The sequence below is a fragment of the Coregonus lavaretus genome, assembly GCF_964263955.1.
Source record: "Coregonus lavaretus genome assembly, chromosome: 2".
NCBI classification, from domain to species: Eukaryota; Metazoa; Chordata; class Actinopteri; order Salmoniformes; family Salmonidae; genus Coregonus; species Coregonus lavaretus.
In genome coordinates, this window is record NC_139989.1 from 13781562 (window position 1) to 13796089 (window position 14528).

The 14528-nt window shown below is 43.5% G+C and overlaps 1 protein-coding gene across 1 annotated transcript in view; it reads right to left on the bottom strand.

The window, feature by feature from the left end:
• gpr158a (G protein-coupled receptor 158a) overlaps positions 1–14528 on the bottom strand; it is a gene marked incomplete at both ends in the record, with an annotated part of 113632 nt that overhangs the window by 48974 nt on the left and 50130 nt on the right. Inside the window, 2 exons of the mRNA XM_084182881.1 lie at positions 8404–8472; positions 12636–12862. Of these exons, the coding sequence (XP_084039007.1) occupies positions 8404–8472; positions 12636–12862 (296 nt within the window). The remainder of the gene's footprint in view (positions 1–8403; positions 8473–12635; positions 12863–14528) is intronic.

Here is a 14528-nt window from a genome sequence, read left to right on the forward strand (position 1 = left end):
AGTGACGCCCCGCCTCCTCCTCTGAACATCGAGGGAGATCCGGCGTACTCGGTCCGTGAAGTCCTGGATTCGAGGCGTCGGACGGGGCGTCTCCAGTACCTCATCGACTGGGAGGGGTACAGCCCAGAGGAGCAGTGCTGGTTTCCTGAAGTGGACATCCTGGACGCTTCGCTGACCAGGGATTTTCACCGTCGGCGCCCTGACCCACCTGCACCGCGATCCTGTGGTCGTCCCCGAGGCCGGTGTTGTCCCGCTGCTGGTGCAGCACGTCAGGGGGTGGGGTCCTGTCACGGATCCCCCCGGTACTGCTGCTCATTCCGTTCACCAGTCTTCTAGGCGTCACTGACCTGGATCATTACCACCAACCCCGGACTGTCTTGTCTCATTACGCACACCTGGTTCCCATTTCCCCTGATTACTATGTATATATACAGTGGGGGAAAAAAGTATTTAGTCAGCCACCAATTGTGCAAGTTCTCCCACTTAAAAAGATGAGAGAGGCCTGTAATTTTCATCATAGGTACACGTCAACTATGACAGACAAATTGAGAAAACAAATTCCAGAAAATCACATTGTAGGATTTTTTATGAATTTATTTGCAAATTATGGTGGAAAATAAGTATTTGGTCACCTACAAACAAGCAAGATTTCTGGCTCTCATAGACCTGTAACTTCTTCTTTAAGAGGCTCTTCTGTCCTCCACTTGTTACCTGTATTAATGGCACCTGTTTGAACTTGTTATCAGTATAAAAGACACCTGTCCACAACCTCAAACAGTCACACTCCAAACTCCACTATGGCCAAGACCAAAGAGCTGTCAAAGGACACCAGAAACAAAATTGTAGACCTGCACCAGGCTGGGAAGACTGAATCTGCAATAGGTAAGCAGCTTGGTTTGAAGAAATCAACTGTGGGAGCAAATATTAGGAAATGGAAGACATACAAGACCACTGATAATCTCCCTCGATCTGGGGCTCCACGCAAGATCTCACCCCGTGGGGTCAAAATGATCACAAGAACGGTGAGCAAAAATCCCAGAACCACACGGGGGGACCTAGTGAATGACCTGCAGAGAGCTGGGACCAAAGTAACAAAGCCTACCATCAGTAACACACTACGCCGCCAGGGACTCAAATCATGCAGTGCCAGACGTGTCCCCCTGCTTAAGCCAGTACATGTCCAGGCCCGTCTGAAGTTTGCTAGAGTGCATTTGGATGATCCAGAAGAGGATTGGGAGAATGTCATATGAAACCAAAATAGAACTTTTTGGTAAAAACTCAACTCGTCGTGTTTGGAGGACAAAGAATGCTGAGTTGCATCCAAAGAACACCATACCTACTGTGAAGCATGGGGGTGGAAACATCATGCTTTGGGGCTGTTTTTCTGCAAATGGACCAGGACGACTGATTCGTGTAAAGGAAAGAATGAATGGGGCCATGTATCGTGAGATTTTGAGTGAAAACCTCCTTCCATCAGCAAGGGCATTGAAGATGAAATGTGGCTGGGTCTTTCAGCATGACAATGATCCCAAACAAACCGCCCGGGTAACGAAGGAGTGGCTTCGTAAGAAGCATTTCAAGGTCCTGGAGTGGCCTAGCCAGTCTCCAGATCTCAACCCCATAGAAAATCTTTGGAGGGAGTTGAAAGTCTGTGTTGCCCAGCGACAGCCCCAAAACATCACTGCTCTAGAGGAGATCTGCATGGAGGAATGGGCCAAAATACCAGCAACAGTGTATGAAAACCTTGTGAAGACATACAGAAAACATTTGACCTGTGTCATTGACAACAAAGGGTATATAACAAAGTATTGAGAAACTTTTGTTATTGACCAAATACTTATTTTCCACCATAATTTGCAAATAAATTCATAAAAAATCCTACAATGTGATTTTCTGGATTTTTTTTTCTCATTTTGTCTGTCATAGTTGACGTGTACCTATGATTAAATTTACAGGCCTCTCTCATCTTTTTAAGTGGGAGAACTTGCACAATTGGTGGCTGACTAAATACTTTTTTGCCCCACTGTATGTGCCCTCTGTTCCCCATTGTCCTTGTCGATTATTGTCCCATGTCTGTTGATCTCGTGAGTACCGTGTATTGTGCTCTTGTTATTAAGGGTCTCGTCCCATGTATTGTTTAGAGGTTTACACCTTGCTCTTTTGTTTGGGAACCATCCCTGTGTTATATACACTACCGTTCAAAAGTTTGGGGTCACAGAGGCCCATTATCAGCAACCATCAGTCCTGTGTTGCAATGGCACGTTGTGTTTGCTTATCCAAGTTTATCATTTTAAAAGGCTAATTAATCATTACAAAACCCTTTTGCAATTATGTTAGCACAGCTGAAAACAGGACTGATGGTTGCTGATAATGGGCCTCTGTACGCCTATGTAGATATTCCATACAAAATCTGCCGTTTCCAGCTACAATAGCCATGTACAACATTAACAATGTCTACACTGTATTTCTGATCAATTTGATGTTATTTTAATGGACAAAAAAATTGCTTTTCTTTCGAAAACAAGGACATTTCTAAGTGACCCCAAACTTTTGAACGGTAGTGTATATACATTTGTTTTGGGTAATAAAAAAACCTAATATGTATTCCTGCGCCTGTCTTCGAATCATTATACAACGTGATAGTAGCCTAGTATTTTCTGTCATTTTTGCCTTATTAAAACAAATTCTGGTAATTTATCAAGTCATGTAATATGACGTAGAATTGCAAGAAATGCATTTATAAGAAGACAATTTCCCCCAGATCCTCCTCCTCCTCAAAAAGAAATGTGTGCAAATCCTAGAAACACCTCTAGTTGCCAGAATGTTGCTAGAACATTGCCAGAACCATGCTCCCCAACCAGCAGATATTAACTAGTTAATACAAGACGGCTCGCTATGTGGGGCATTCCAATCTTTTCATACAACGATAACTGTCAACATGTGTTGGGCCTGAGAAAAAAAAAAAAAGAACAAATCACTTTGAGCTATTTAACATGTCTGTCTGTTTCCATCTGAGAAGGAGATAATGTAAGACTGGAGCCTCAGGAAAGTATCATGTCATTACAGTCCTTCAACACCAATTATACTGCTTTGACATGCCCACTGCCATTCCATCCATCCATCTCTCTCAATCCTCTCTTTTCTGGTCATCATCTCTTTCCCCTCCTCTGTCTATTCAACTCTAATCGAGGAAACACCGTAAAGGGAGAGAGTGGTGGGAGGTGGGGTTGTTATGGGATAGGGGAAATGAATCTGTTTTGATATGAAAGCTGACAGCTACTCCCCAATGATATGATATGAGAGGGCCCAGTGTCTATGGGCGAGGTAATGGTTTCTCCCACTCATCCCCCTGAGGTTGGCCTTGTGTAAATTACATCCAGCTTGGCCTCCCACAATACCTTCTCCTCGTCACCGCTATTTCCTGTGAGATATTCCCTCTCAATGAGACATGGGACATGTTAGACTGTTTGTGTGTATGTGCATGCGTGCATCTGTCAGTGTGTGCATACGTGCTTGTGTGTGTACTTACACGTGTGTGCATGGGTGCCCACAATTTACAGTGTGCATACAGGATGTTAATCTGGACATTTTGATATGTGTGACCAACACACAGGTCCCCAAGTTACTCAGAATTCAGCTGTGCACACTTCACATGTTGTCACATTACTGTCCGAGAGGTGAAAACTGAACTCAACCCTCCAACCCTCCACATTACGAAATCAGGGGATGCATTGTATGGCCTCATTGAATATGCAAACTACACTCTAGGAAGAAGAGGAACGAACAGTGAGGGTTGAAAGTTGGCGACTGGTTGACCTAAGTCAATGTACTGTGTTTGTCCAACCCTCTTTCATGTTCTTCCATCTAAATTCAATCTCACTCTCTCAGGTTCCTCTTTCTCTGTAAACACATCAAGTATCACGATAGCACAAGTTCATCTACCCCCTAACGTTCTACTCAGAGACCATCTGTGGGTTTTGGATGTGCCCTACGCCTCAGCACTTTGCAGGGAAGCAGGGAGGCACACGATCTGGCGGTGGAGGGGTGGGGGGGGTCCAAAACACGCCACTTCACCCTCCACCCACAACAGATCCACTTAAGGCAGATTGAAAGTGTCAGAACAGCTTGGATGGGAAGCAGGAAGGGGGAAGGAGATGCCAAGCGGGCTGTGTTTCATGGCCTGACAGGTCAGGATGCATTATCCCTCAGACATACTGTTTCTCATTAGCCCCCTGATGTGCTGTGACGCTATGTCTGTCTGCCCTGCACTGCATGGGGACTGGGGAGGCCTGAGATGGAAGAGGAGAGGAGAGACGCAAGCAGACAGGTGGAGGAGGAGAAGGAGTAGGAGAGAAACGGAGGAGGCAGAGGTGGAGTGTGTGTATGTATGAGAGAGAGAGAGAGAGAGAGAGAGAGAGAGAGAGAGAGAGAGAGAGAGAGAGAGAGAGAGAGAGAGAGAGAGAGTATATGCATGCATGTTGCGGTTGTTGTGGTTGACTGTGTATATGTGAATGTGTGTGCATGTTTGTGGGTGTATGTATGTGAAGCGACAGGAAGGCAGCAGAGTAAAAGCCCAGAGTCTCTGATGGGGTACCCAGGCGGGGGAGAGGGAAAGACGGGGGGTCTCAGTGGCAGCCTGCGCTACCACACACACAGATGGGCTGGGAGAGGGAGCAGCACAAAACACTGTGGGGGAGGAGAAGACAGGGAACGAAAGAGAGAGAGATAGAGCTACACAACAGTGAATAAGGGGAGGAGAGAATTGTGAGTGAGTGAGCGAGGTTGTACCACGATGGACAGCTCCCACAAATTATTCTATCTGAATATATTCCCCTTTGATTGGGAAACTTGGTGGCATTTTGAAAATGAGGAGAAATAGCAATCCAAACTGTCACTTTACTCCAATCTCAGGCTTTCGAGCCACCTGAATAAGAGACAAATATAGAGCTGGAAAGCTAATCCACAGATCACATGGAGAATCACAACTTGTGTGTCTGTTCCCTCCTCTCATCTCCACACAGCCAGACAGAAATAGCCAGCTTTGGTACTCCCGTAATTTTGTTTCTCTCCTTTTTTCTGCTCGCTCCCTGTCTCTTCTCCCGCCTTATTCTGGGCAGGGACTGAAGTTATTGCATGTGACACACTGAGGAGATCGGGGGAAAGGGGGGGAAAGGGGGGGGGGGGAATTGCATTACTCCAAAGAATGGAATGCTAAGAGAGTGCTGGGATGAGATGCATCTCATTGCTCCTTAATAACACTGGAATTATTTAAAATAGAAGCAGCAGCAGCGATGGAATATTTCTGAATCTATTTTTAGATTGGGAGTGATGCGACTCGCCCTAGCAGGCAGGAAGGAAGGCTCATGTGAGATTCACAGAGGAGACATGCAAAGGGATCAGGCTGGAGAGCAATCTAGCGTGCTACGTAAACTATTTTCATATAAAGGGACTGAAAGACAGCATATCAAAATGAGATAGGGAGGTCTTGTGGTGTCTTGGATTCAATACATCATTATAAAATATGGGTATAAATAATTTGCTCAGTCTTCCAGCATGTTCAGTATTCAATTGGGATGGCTAATTTTGATAATGGAAGATGTTTGCCAAAATGGTGTTACATAAGAATTGTGGTCCATTCCATTTCAATGGAAACACAAGACACTATTTTCAATTAATTTGTTGTTGTCATTTCCATATTTTAATGAACTATCTGAGAAATGCCCACTTCCTGCTCGTTCACCAATCCTCCAACAGGACTGACGTTGTCCATCCAATCACAGACGAGCCCATCCTCATCCAACCAACCCCTACTTTCGCTCACTATTTCATTGCAATTTCAAAGATGATTACTTTCCTTGTCACTGGCTAATTGCATTGATTAGCGAGGTGCTCTAAATCAGTTCACTTTAATTGACCCTTCGTGGCTATGCTAAGCCTATAGCTCGCTGCGATCGCCACTAAATTGCAATCACCCAGAGGCCCGGGGCACCACTGACTAAGACATAACAGTACATCTGCGTAAATCAATGTTATGTGGAGACGCCCTGAGGCTTGGTCATCTGTGGAAATAATCGGACGCTTCAAATTGAAACTCTGGTTATTTGGTTATTTTCATATCCCTCTAAATTGTATCGTTTGCTCTTAATGATACTCAATCTAGCATAATTGACATTTCTATGAGTTTCTACAATTAAAATAGCATAACATCTGTTATAAGTGATGTAACACGTGTCAAATAAGGTTATAGACAGTTAATGTCAACCATCCTTATTGTGAAGAAATGTGTTAGCAAATGTAAAATAATTGAATAGGAGACTTGCTAAGGTCTGAATAGGTGCTGCGCACATTTAACATGAGTGGATGGTCAACAGATGGTATATTTCACAGGTTGCCGGGTTCATTGGCCAGATTAGCAGCGTACAGTTAGCAGGAGGTCAGAGGAGAGCCCAGGATGTTTGTCTCCACCAAACAAAGAAACAATGTTTAACTCTACTCTGTAGAAACCATCCAAAACAAGGGACTGTGATTGATCAACAGTTTTCTATTACCTGACCAAACCAACATTCCATGGCTGCCTACATACCCCATTAGTCTTGTCATACAAAAACGATTTTTTGTGTTTTGTTGAATTAATACAGTTGAAGTCGGAAGTTTACATACACTTAGGTTGTTTTTCAATCACTCCACACATTTCTTGTTAACAAACTATAGTTTTGGCAAGTCGGTTAGGACATCTACTTTGTGCATGACACAACTAATTTTTCCATCAATTGTTTACAGATTATTTCACTTATAATTCACTGTATCACAATTCCAGTGGGTCAGAAGTTTACATACACTAAGTTGACTGAGCCTTTAAACAGCTTGGAAAATTCCAGAAAATGATGTCATGGCTTTAGAAGCTTCTGATAGCCTAATTGACATGATTTGAGTCAATTGGAGGTGTACCTGTGGATGTATTTCAAGGCCTACCTTCAAACTCAGTGCCTCTTTGCTTGACATCATGGGAAAATGAAAAGATATCAGCCAAGACCTCAGAAAAAAATGGTAGACCTCCACAAGTCTGGTTCATCCTTGGGAGCAATTTCCAAACGTCTGATGGTACCACGTTCATCTGTACAAACAATAGTACGCAAGTATAAACACCATGGGACCACGCAGCCGTCATACCGCTCAGGAAGGAGACGCGTTCTGTCTCCTTGAGATGAACGTACTTTGGTGCGAAAAGTGCAAATCAATCCCAGAACAACAGCAAAGGACCTTGTGAAGATGCTGGAGGAAACAGGTACAAAAGTATCTATATCCACAGTAAAACGAGTCCTATATCGACATAACCTGAAAGGCCGCTCAGCAAGGAAGAAGCCACTGCTCCAAAACCGCCATAAAAAAGCCAGACTACGGTTTACAACTGCACATTGGGACAAAGATCATACTTTTTGGAGAAATGTCCTCTGGTCTGATGAAACAAAAATAGAACTGTTTGGCCATAATGATCATCGTTATGTTTGGAGGAAAAAGGGGGACGCTTGCAAGCCAAAGAACACCATCCCAACCGTGAAGCACGGGGGTGGCAGCATCATGCTGTGGGGGTGCTTTGCTGCAGGAGGGACAAGTGCACTTCACAAAATAGATGGCATCATGAGGAAGGAAAATTATGTGGATATATTGAAGCAACATCTCAAGACATCAGTCAGGAAGTTAAAGCTTGGTCGCAAATGGGTCTTCCAAATGGACAATGACCCCAAGCATACTTCCAAAGTTGTGGCAAAATGGCTTAAGGACAACAAAGTCAAGGTATTGTAGTGGCCATCACAAAGCCCTGACCTCAATCCTATAGAACATTTGTGGGCAGGACTGAAAAAGTGTGTGCGAGCAAGGAGGCCTACAAACCTGAATCAGTTACACTAGCTCTGTCAGGAGGAATGGGCCAAAATTCACCCAACTTATTGTGGGAAGCTTGTGGAAGGCTACCCGAAACGTTTGACCCAAGTTAAACAATTTAAAGGCAATGCTATCAAATATTAATTGAGTGTATGTAAACTTCTGACCCACTGGGAATGTGATGAAAGAAATAAAAGCTGAAATAAATCATTCTCTCTACTATTATTCTGACATTTCATATTCTTAAAATAAAGTGGTGATCCTAACTGACCTAAGACAGGGCATTTTTACTAGGATTAAATGTCAGGAATTTTGAAAAACTGAGTTTAAATGTATTTGGCTAAGGTGTATGTAAACTTCCGACTTCAACTGGATCAAAGGTCAAACTGAATGGCAACTTTTAGTCACATACTAACTTTGATGTAAACTTTTAAATAATAACTAGGCCAGAGGCCAATCATACTATAGGTAGTAAATAACCCCTCCCCCCGTCCAAACACACACACACACACTGTGACTCACCGGAAAGTAGAGAAGCAGTGCTCCAGTCAGGATGGCCTCCAATAGAACTACCCCAGAGGCTCTGATACTCTGGAACACAGGAGACAGAAACAACATTTAACAACGTATTAGTAAGAGCCAAGACGACATGAATAAAGCCTACTTTCATAGCTACTTTACTGAGGAAAAATGTACTTACTATGACTGTGATATGTGGTTGTCTCACCTACAGTAATTACCTTAAGATGAATGTACTAACCGTAAGTCGCTCAGTAAGAGCATCTGCTAAATGACTAAAATGTAAATGTAATAGTGCATTCGTAAACAAACAAAATAAATAACAGCTGTATCCTAAGGCTTATCAAACCTCATCAAATAAATGTTTGCCCCACAGAACTAGAACATTCTACGTATTTCTATGGTTTTCCATTTCATGGATATTTCCAGGCTCCTCTTACAGTACATCAGACATTCAGCCATGCATAATTTTACAGTAAACAGTGCTTGAGGATGCTTTCAAGGGGCAATGGACAGCTGTGCCATCGGTTTGCAAACATACAGTATACACAGCTTACTGCTCTTGAACCTTGAGCAAATGATAGTGCTGTTACCATGCATAGAGTGGCAACAGAAGTAAAGTCTCTAATTTAAACTTCATTTTAGAGGATAAATTATGATTACATACAGTGTCATTCAATATGACATGCCTCCAACTTCTACAAGTTGTATTAGTGAGAAAAGGTATTGTTCGTCTCAACCCTATTAGGGCTAACTCATCCCAAGGTGTGTGTGATCCAGTAAGGAGATTTTCTCCTGTTAGTAAATCTGTTAACCTCCATCCTAATCCAGAGATTTCTCACGCTTAAGACAAAGTCCTAAATGAAGCCAATTAATTGACAGAACCCAACTGAGGGCTTAGGTGGTGTGCTCCAATCCAGAAAGCTAATGCGATTATAGAGCCAAAAGTTCCACAGCCAAAAGTTCACCAGGCTGTGAATAGTGAACTGGTTCAGGACTATACGGATCTACTATATAAAGTAAATGTCATATTGTGGATGTAGAACAGTGAAGTTGCCTTTAATACTGTCAAGTCTAAGTATTGGCCTTGCCATATTTTGCCAGTACACACAGTCTTGAGGATTCCATATCCATGGCAAGGAGGTTTCTTAACATTTTTACTTGTATCGAAGAATATCACTGTACCCAAGATTGTTCTATCTCAGATATGTTATATTATTTTACTGTAAGAAGCCTGGGGGGATTTGGAGAGTGTGTGGGCATTAGAGAAGCTAGGCAGATCTATTTATAAGCCCATAGCATGGAGGACAGCCATGGAGAAACTGAATCTTGTTAAGAGAAATCAGATCCCTCCACATACAGTGGGGAGAACAAGTATTTGATACACTGCCGATTTTGCAGGTTTTCCTACTTACAAAGCATGTAGAGGTCTGTAATTTGTATCATAGGTACACTTCAACTGTGAGAGATGGAATCTAAAACAAAAATCCAGAAAATCACATTGTATGATTTTTAAGTAATTAATTTGCATTTTATTGCATGACATAAGTATTTGATCACCTACCAACCAGTAAGAATTTCGGCTCTCACAGACCTGTTAGTTTTTCTTTAAGAAGCCCTCCTGTTCTCCACTCATTACCTGTATTAACTGCACCTGTTTGAACTTGTTATCTGTATAAAAGACACCTGTCCACACACTCAATCAAACAGACTCCAACCTCTCCACAATGGCCAAGACCAGAGAGCTGTGTAAGGACATCAGGGATGAAATTGTAGACCTGCACAAGGCTGGGATAGGCTACAGGACAATAGGCAAGCAGCTTGGTGAGAAGGCAACAACTGTTGGCGCAATTATTAGAAAATGGAAGAAGTTCAAGATGACGGTCAATCACCTTCGGTCTGGGGCTCCATGCAAGATGTCACCTCGTGGGGCATCAATGATCATGAGGAAGGTGAGGGATCAGCCCAGAACTACACGGCAGGACCTGGTCAATGACCTGAAGAGAGCTGGGACCACAGTCTCAAAGAAAACCATTAGTAACACACTACGCCGTCATGGATTAAAATCCTGCAGTGCACGCAAGGTCCCCCTGCTCAAACCAGCGCATGTCCAGGCCCGTCTGAAGTTTGCCAATGACCATCTGGATGATCCAGAGGAGGAATGGGAGAAGGTCATGTGGTCTGATGAGACAAAAATAGAGCTTTTTTCTCGCCGTGTTTGGAGGAAGAAGAAGGATGAGTACAACCCCAAGAACACCACCCCAACCGTGAAGCATGGAGGTGGAAACATAATTCTTTGGGGATGCTTTTCTGCAAAGGGGACAGGACGACTGCACCATATTGAGGGGAGGATGGATGGGGCCATGTATCGCGAGATCTTGGCCAACAACCTCCTTCCCTCAGTAAGAGCATTGAAGATGGGTCGTGGCTGGGTCTTGCAGCATGACAACGACCGAAACACACAGCCAGGGCAACTAAGGAGTGGCTCCGTAAGAAGCATCTCAAGGTCCTGGAGTGGCCTAGCCAGTCTCCAGACCTGAACCCAATAGAAAATCTTTGGAGGGAGCTGAAAGTCTGTATTGCTCAACGACAGCCCCAAAACCTGAAGGATCTGGAGAAGGTCTGTATGGAGGAGTGGGCCAAAATCCCTGCTGCAGTGTGTGCAAACCTGGTCAAGACCTACAGGAAACGTAATCTCTGTAATTGCAAACAAAGGTTTCTGTACCAAATATTAAGTTCTGCTTTTCTGATGTATCAAATACTTATGTCATGCAATAAAATGCAAATTAATTACTTAAAAATCATACAATGTGATTTTCTGGATTTTTGTTTTAGATTCCATCACTCACAGTTGAAGTGTACCTATGATAAAAAGTACAGACCTCTACATGCTTTGTAAGTAGGAAAATCGGCAAAATCGGCAGTGTAACAAATACTTGTTCTCCCAACTGTACCAACTCAGTGGCCTTGTGGTTAGAGTGTCCGCCCTGAGATTGAAAGGTTTGGAGTCTGATCCCTAGTCGAGTCATACCAAAGACTCTAAAAATGGGACCTAATGCCCTGCTTGGCACTCAGCATTAAGGAGATGGATTGGCCCTGCGAAAGTCTAGCATCCTGTCCAGGGGGTGTACAAGCTGCCTCACGCTACAGAAATAGGTTATAGGCTCCTGCCCCTTTGGGCTGTTCTGGCTCTGACAAGGCTTACTTACCAGTGAGGCCTAGACTAAGCCCTTGTCTTAGACTCAACATAGTTATTATCATCTACCTAAGCTATGCACCTACAGCACTGTTCTCAACTTCACTGTCCTAACATTCTCCCTTCATAACATATGCTGAACATCAGGGCCCATATTCTTAAAGCGTGCTGATCTGGGATCAGTTTTCCCTTTAAGATCATAATGAATAAGATAATGTCGACAGGGTGGACCTGTTCCTAGACCAGCACTCCTACTCTGAGACTCCTCGTGAATAGAGGCCCAGCTCTATAAACTTTGTAGCTAAGATCATCTCATCTAAGAGTAAAACATTTGGTTGGCAAGGGATGAACGCTGGTCTTAGTGCCAGGAATGTTTTGGGAAACTCACCCCAGTTCAGTTGAAACTAAAGATACTGGTGCAAATGCCAGCTAAATATGTCCATCAGCATAAAAGCTCAGAGTTGGAACCTTAGTTCTCCCATCAATGTGGCAAACTGTACCAGAACAGTACAGTATGTGCCCCTGTTCTCATTCAGGTTCAAGAACAAAGAAAAGGAAAGGATAAGATGGATCCAGTCATCCATAATTTTTTTTTACATTTTAGTAATTTAGCAGAAGCTCTTATCCAGAGCGACTTACAGTTAGTGAGTGCATACATTTTTCATATTAATGAATAAATCAATGTAGGCTAATAGGCTAGATGATGAATAATGATGGAAAATAACATGAATAACATGTATCAAGTCATCCATTAACTAATACATCCACATAGATTATGAATAATGATGGAAAATAACATGAATAACATGTATCAAGTCATCCATCAACTAATACATCCACATAGATTATGAATAATGATGGAAATAACATGAATAACATGTATCAAGTCATCCATTAACTAATACATCAACATAGATGACGAATAATGATGGGAAATAACATGAATACATGTATCAAGACATGAATTAACTCATATATCAATGAATAGTGATTATAATCAACGTAAAAGGGGATGAATTACGACTGAATAGTGCCGCACCTTGTTCCTGCGGAAGTGGTAGATGACCACCATGCTGACAAAGTCCACCAGCATACACAGGACCTGGAAGGAGAGCATGGCCATGCGCAGGGCGCTGTCGCCTCGAGCAACACAGGGCGTGTCATCCTTGCAGTAGGCACAGCCCTCCTGACAGGGCAGGCAGTCGCTGGACGACCCCTCTGCCAGGTTAGGACCGCCGTCTGAAGTTTTCCCCATTCTGCCCCAACCTGTGACAGAAATCATTCTTAAAGATTTTTCACCAGGGTCATAAAAACAATTTCAAATAAAATGGCATTTCAACACTCAACTAAATTAGGTACTTTGTAGTACTTTATGGTAGCTTTATGTGGTAAATTACTTAGTGGTATTTTTTTGCTCCTTTGTAGCAATTAGAGGGAGTCAGACTCCTCATGTCAATGTAACCTTTCACCCTGTTCAAGTGGCTCTCCCTAAACGTGTTAAACATAGGCCCTTCTCTCTGATTATGGCTGCTCCTCCTGTGGTTTCCTGTAGGTCTCTACGTGGGTGTTCGAACACCATCTGTGCCAGGCCTTTATAGCTCCAATAGCTTCTCTGGCTTCGGCACCATCATCATCATCATATCATCTCACCTCCATTTATTGGAATTTCACAGCTGTTTTTTAAGATAAGACCCAGCATGTGCCACAAATGTCACCCTATCCCGGGCCCTGGTCAAAAGTACTGCACTATAAAGGGAATAGGGTGCCATTGATTAACTTCCACATCTTTCGATCATTGATGACATCATTTTCAGTGTGTAAACTTCATAGCAAAGGGGGTGAATACATATGCATGCACCACTTTTCTGTATTTTTTTTTTTTTGAAACAAGTTATTTTTTTCATTTCACTTCACCAATTTGGACTATTTTGTGTATGTCCATTACGTGAAATCCAAATAAAAATCAATTTAAATTACAGGTTGTAATGGAACAAAATAGGAAAAACGGCAAGGGGGATGAATACTTTTGCAAGGCACTGTACACCTACACCTGACACTGCTAAAGCCATAGCTAAGTAATGGACACTTTAAATATTGCTGAATGTTTGATTGGCTGTATGAATGAGGGCATAGAAACACATCTTGTTTAACATTTTGAATTCATATTGAGTCAAAATGACTCACTAGGCTCTAGTGTTAAAGGTCCAATGCAGCCGTTTTTATCTCTATATCAAATCATTTCTGGGTAACAATTTGTGATGACGTGTGAAAGAAGGAGTCAGGCGCAGGAGGTAAAATACCAAAGTCCAGAGTTTAATCCGTTTACATAAATCAAACGCCCCAAGCGTCAAACGAAACTGTACAAGGGAAAACATCCACCTTGGCAAATAACACAGTGAAATGTAGCTCAACCGAGCTACACGCTCTCACAACAAAACAATCACTCACAAAGACAAGGGGAACACTTATACACATACTAATTAGGGGAATGAGCACCAGGTGTGTGTGATTGACAAGACATGACAAGTGGAGTGATGAGAATGGGATCGGCAGTAGCTAGTACTCCGGTGACGACGAACGTCGAAGCCTGCCCGAACCAGGAGGGGGCCAGCCTCGGCAGAAGTCGTGACAGTACCCCCCCCCTCCCCGACGCGCGGCTCCAGCAGTGCGACGGCCAGGAGGACGCGGAGCAGGGTGAGTCGGATGGCGACGGTGGAAATCCCTCAACAGGGAGGGATCGAGGATGTCCCGCCTTGGGACCCAGCACCGTTCCTCCGGACCGTACCCCTCCCACTCCACGAGATACTGAACGCACGCCCCCCACCCGACGCCTCGAATCCAGGATGGAACGGACCGAGTACGCCGGGGCCCCCTCAATGTCCAGAGGAGGTGGAGGAACCTCCCGTACCTCAGACTCCTGGAGCGGACCAGC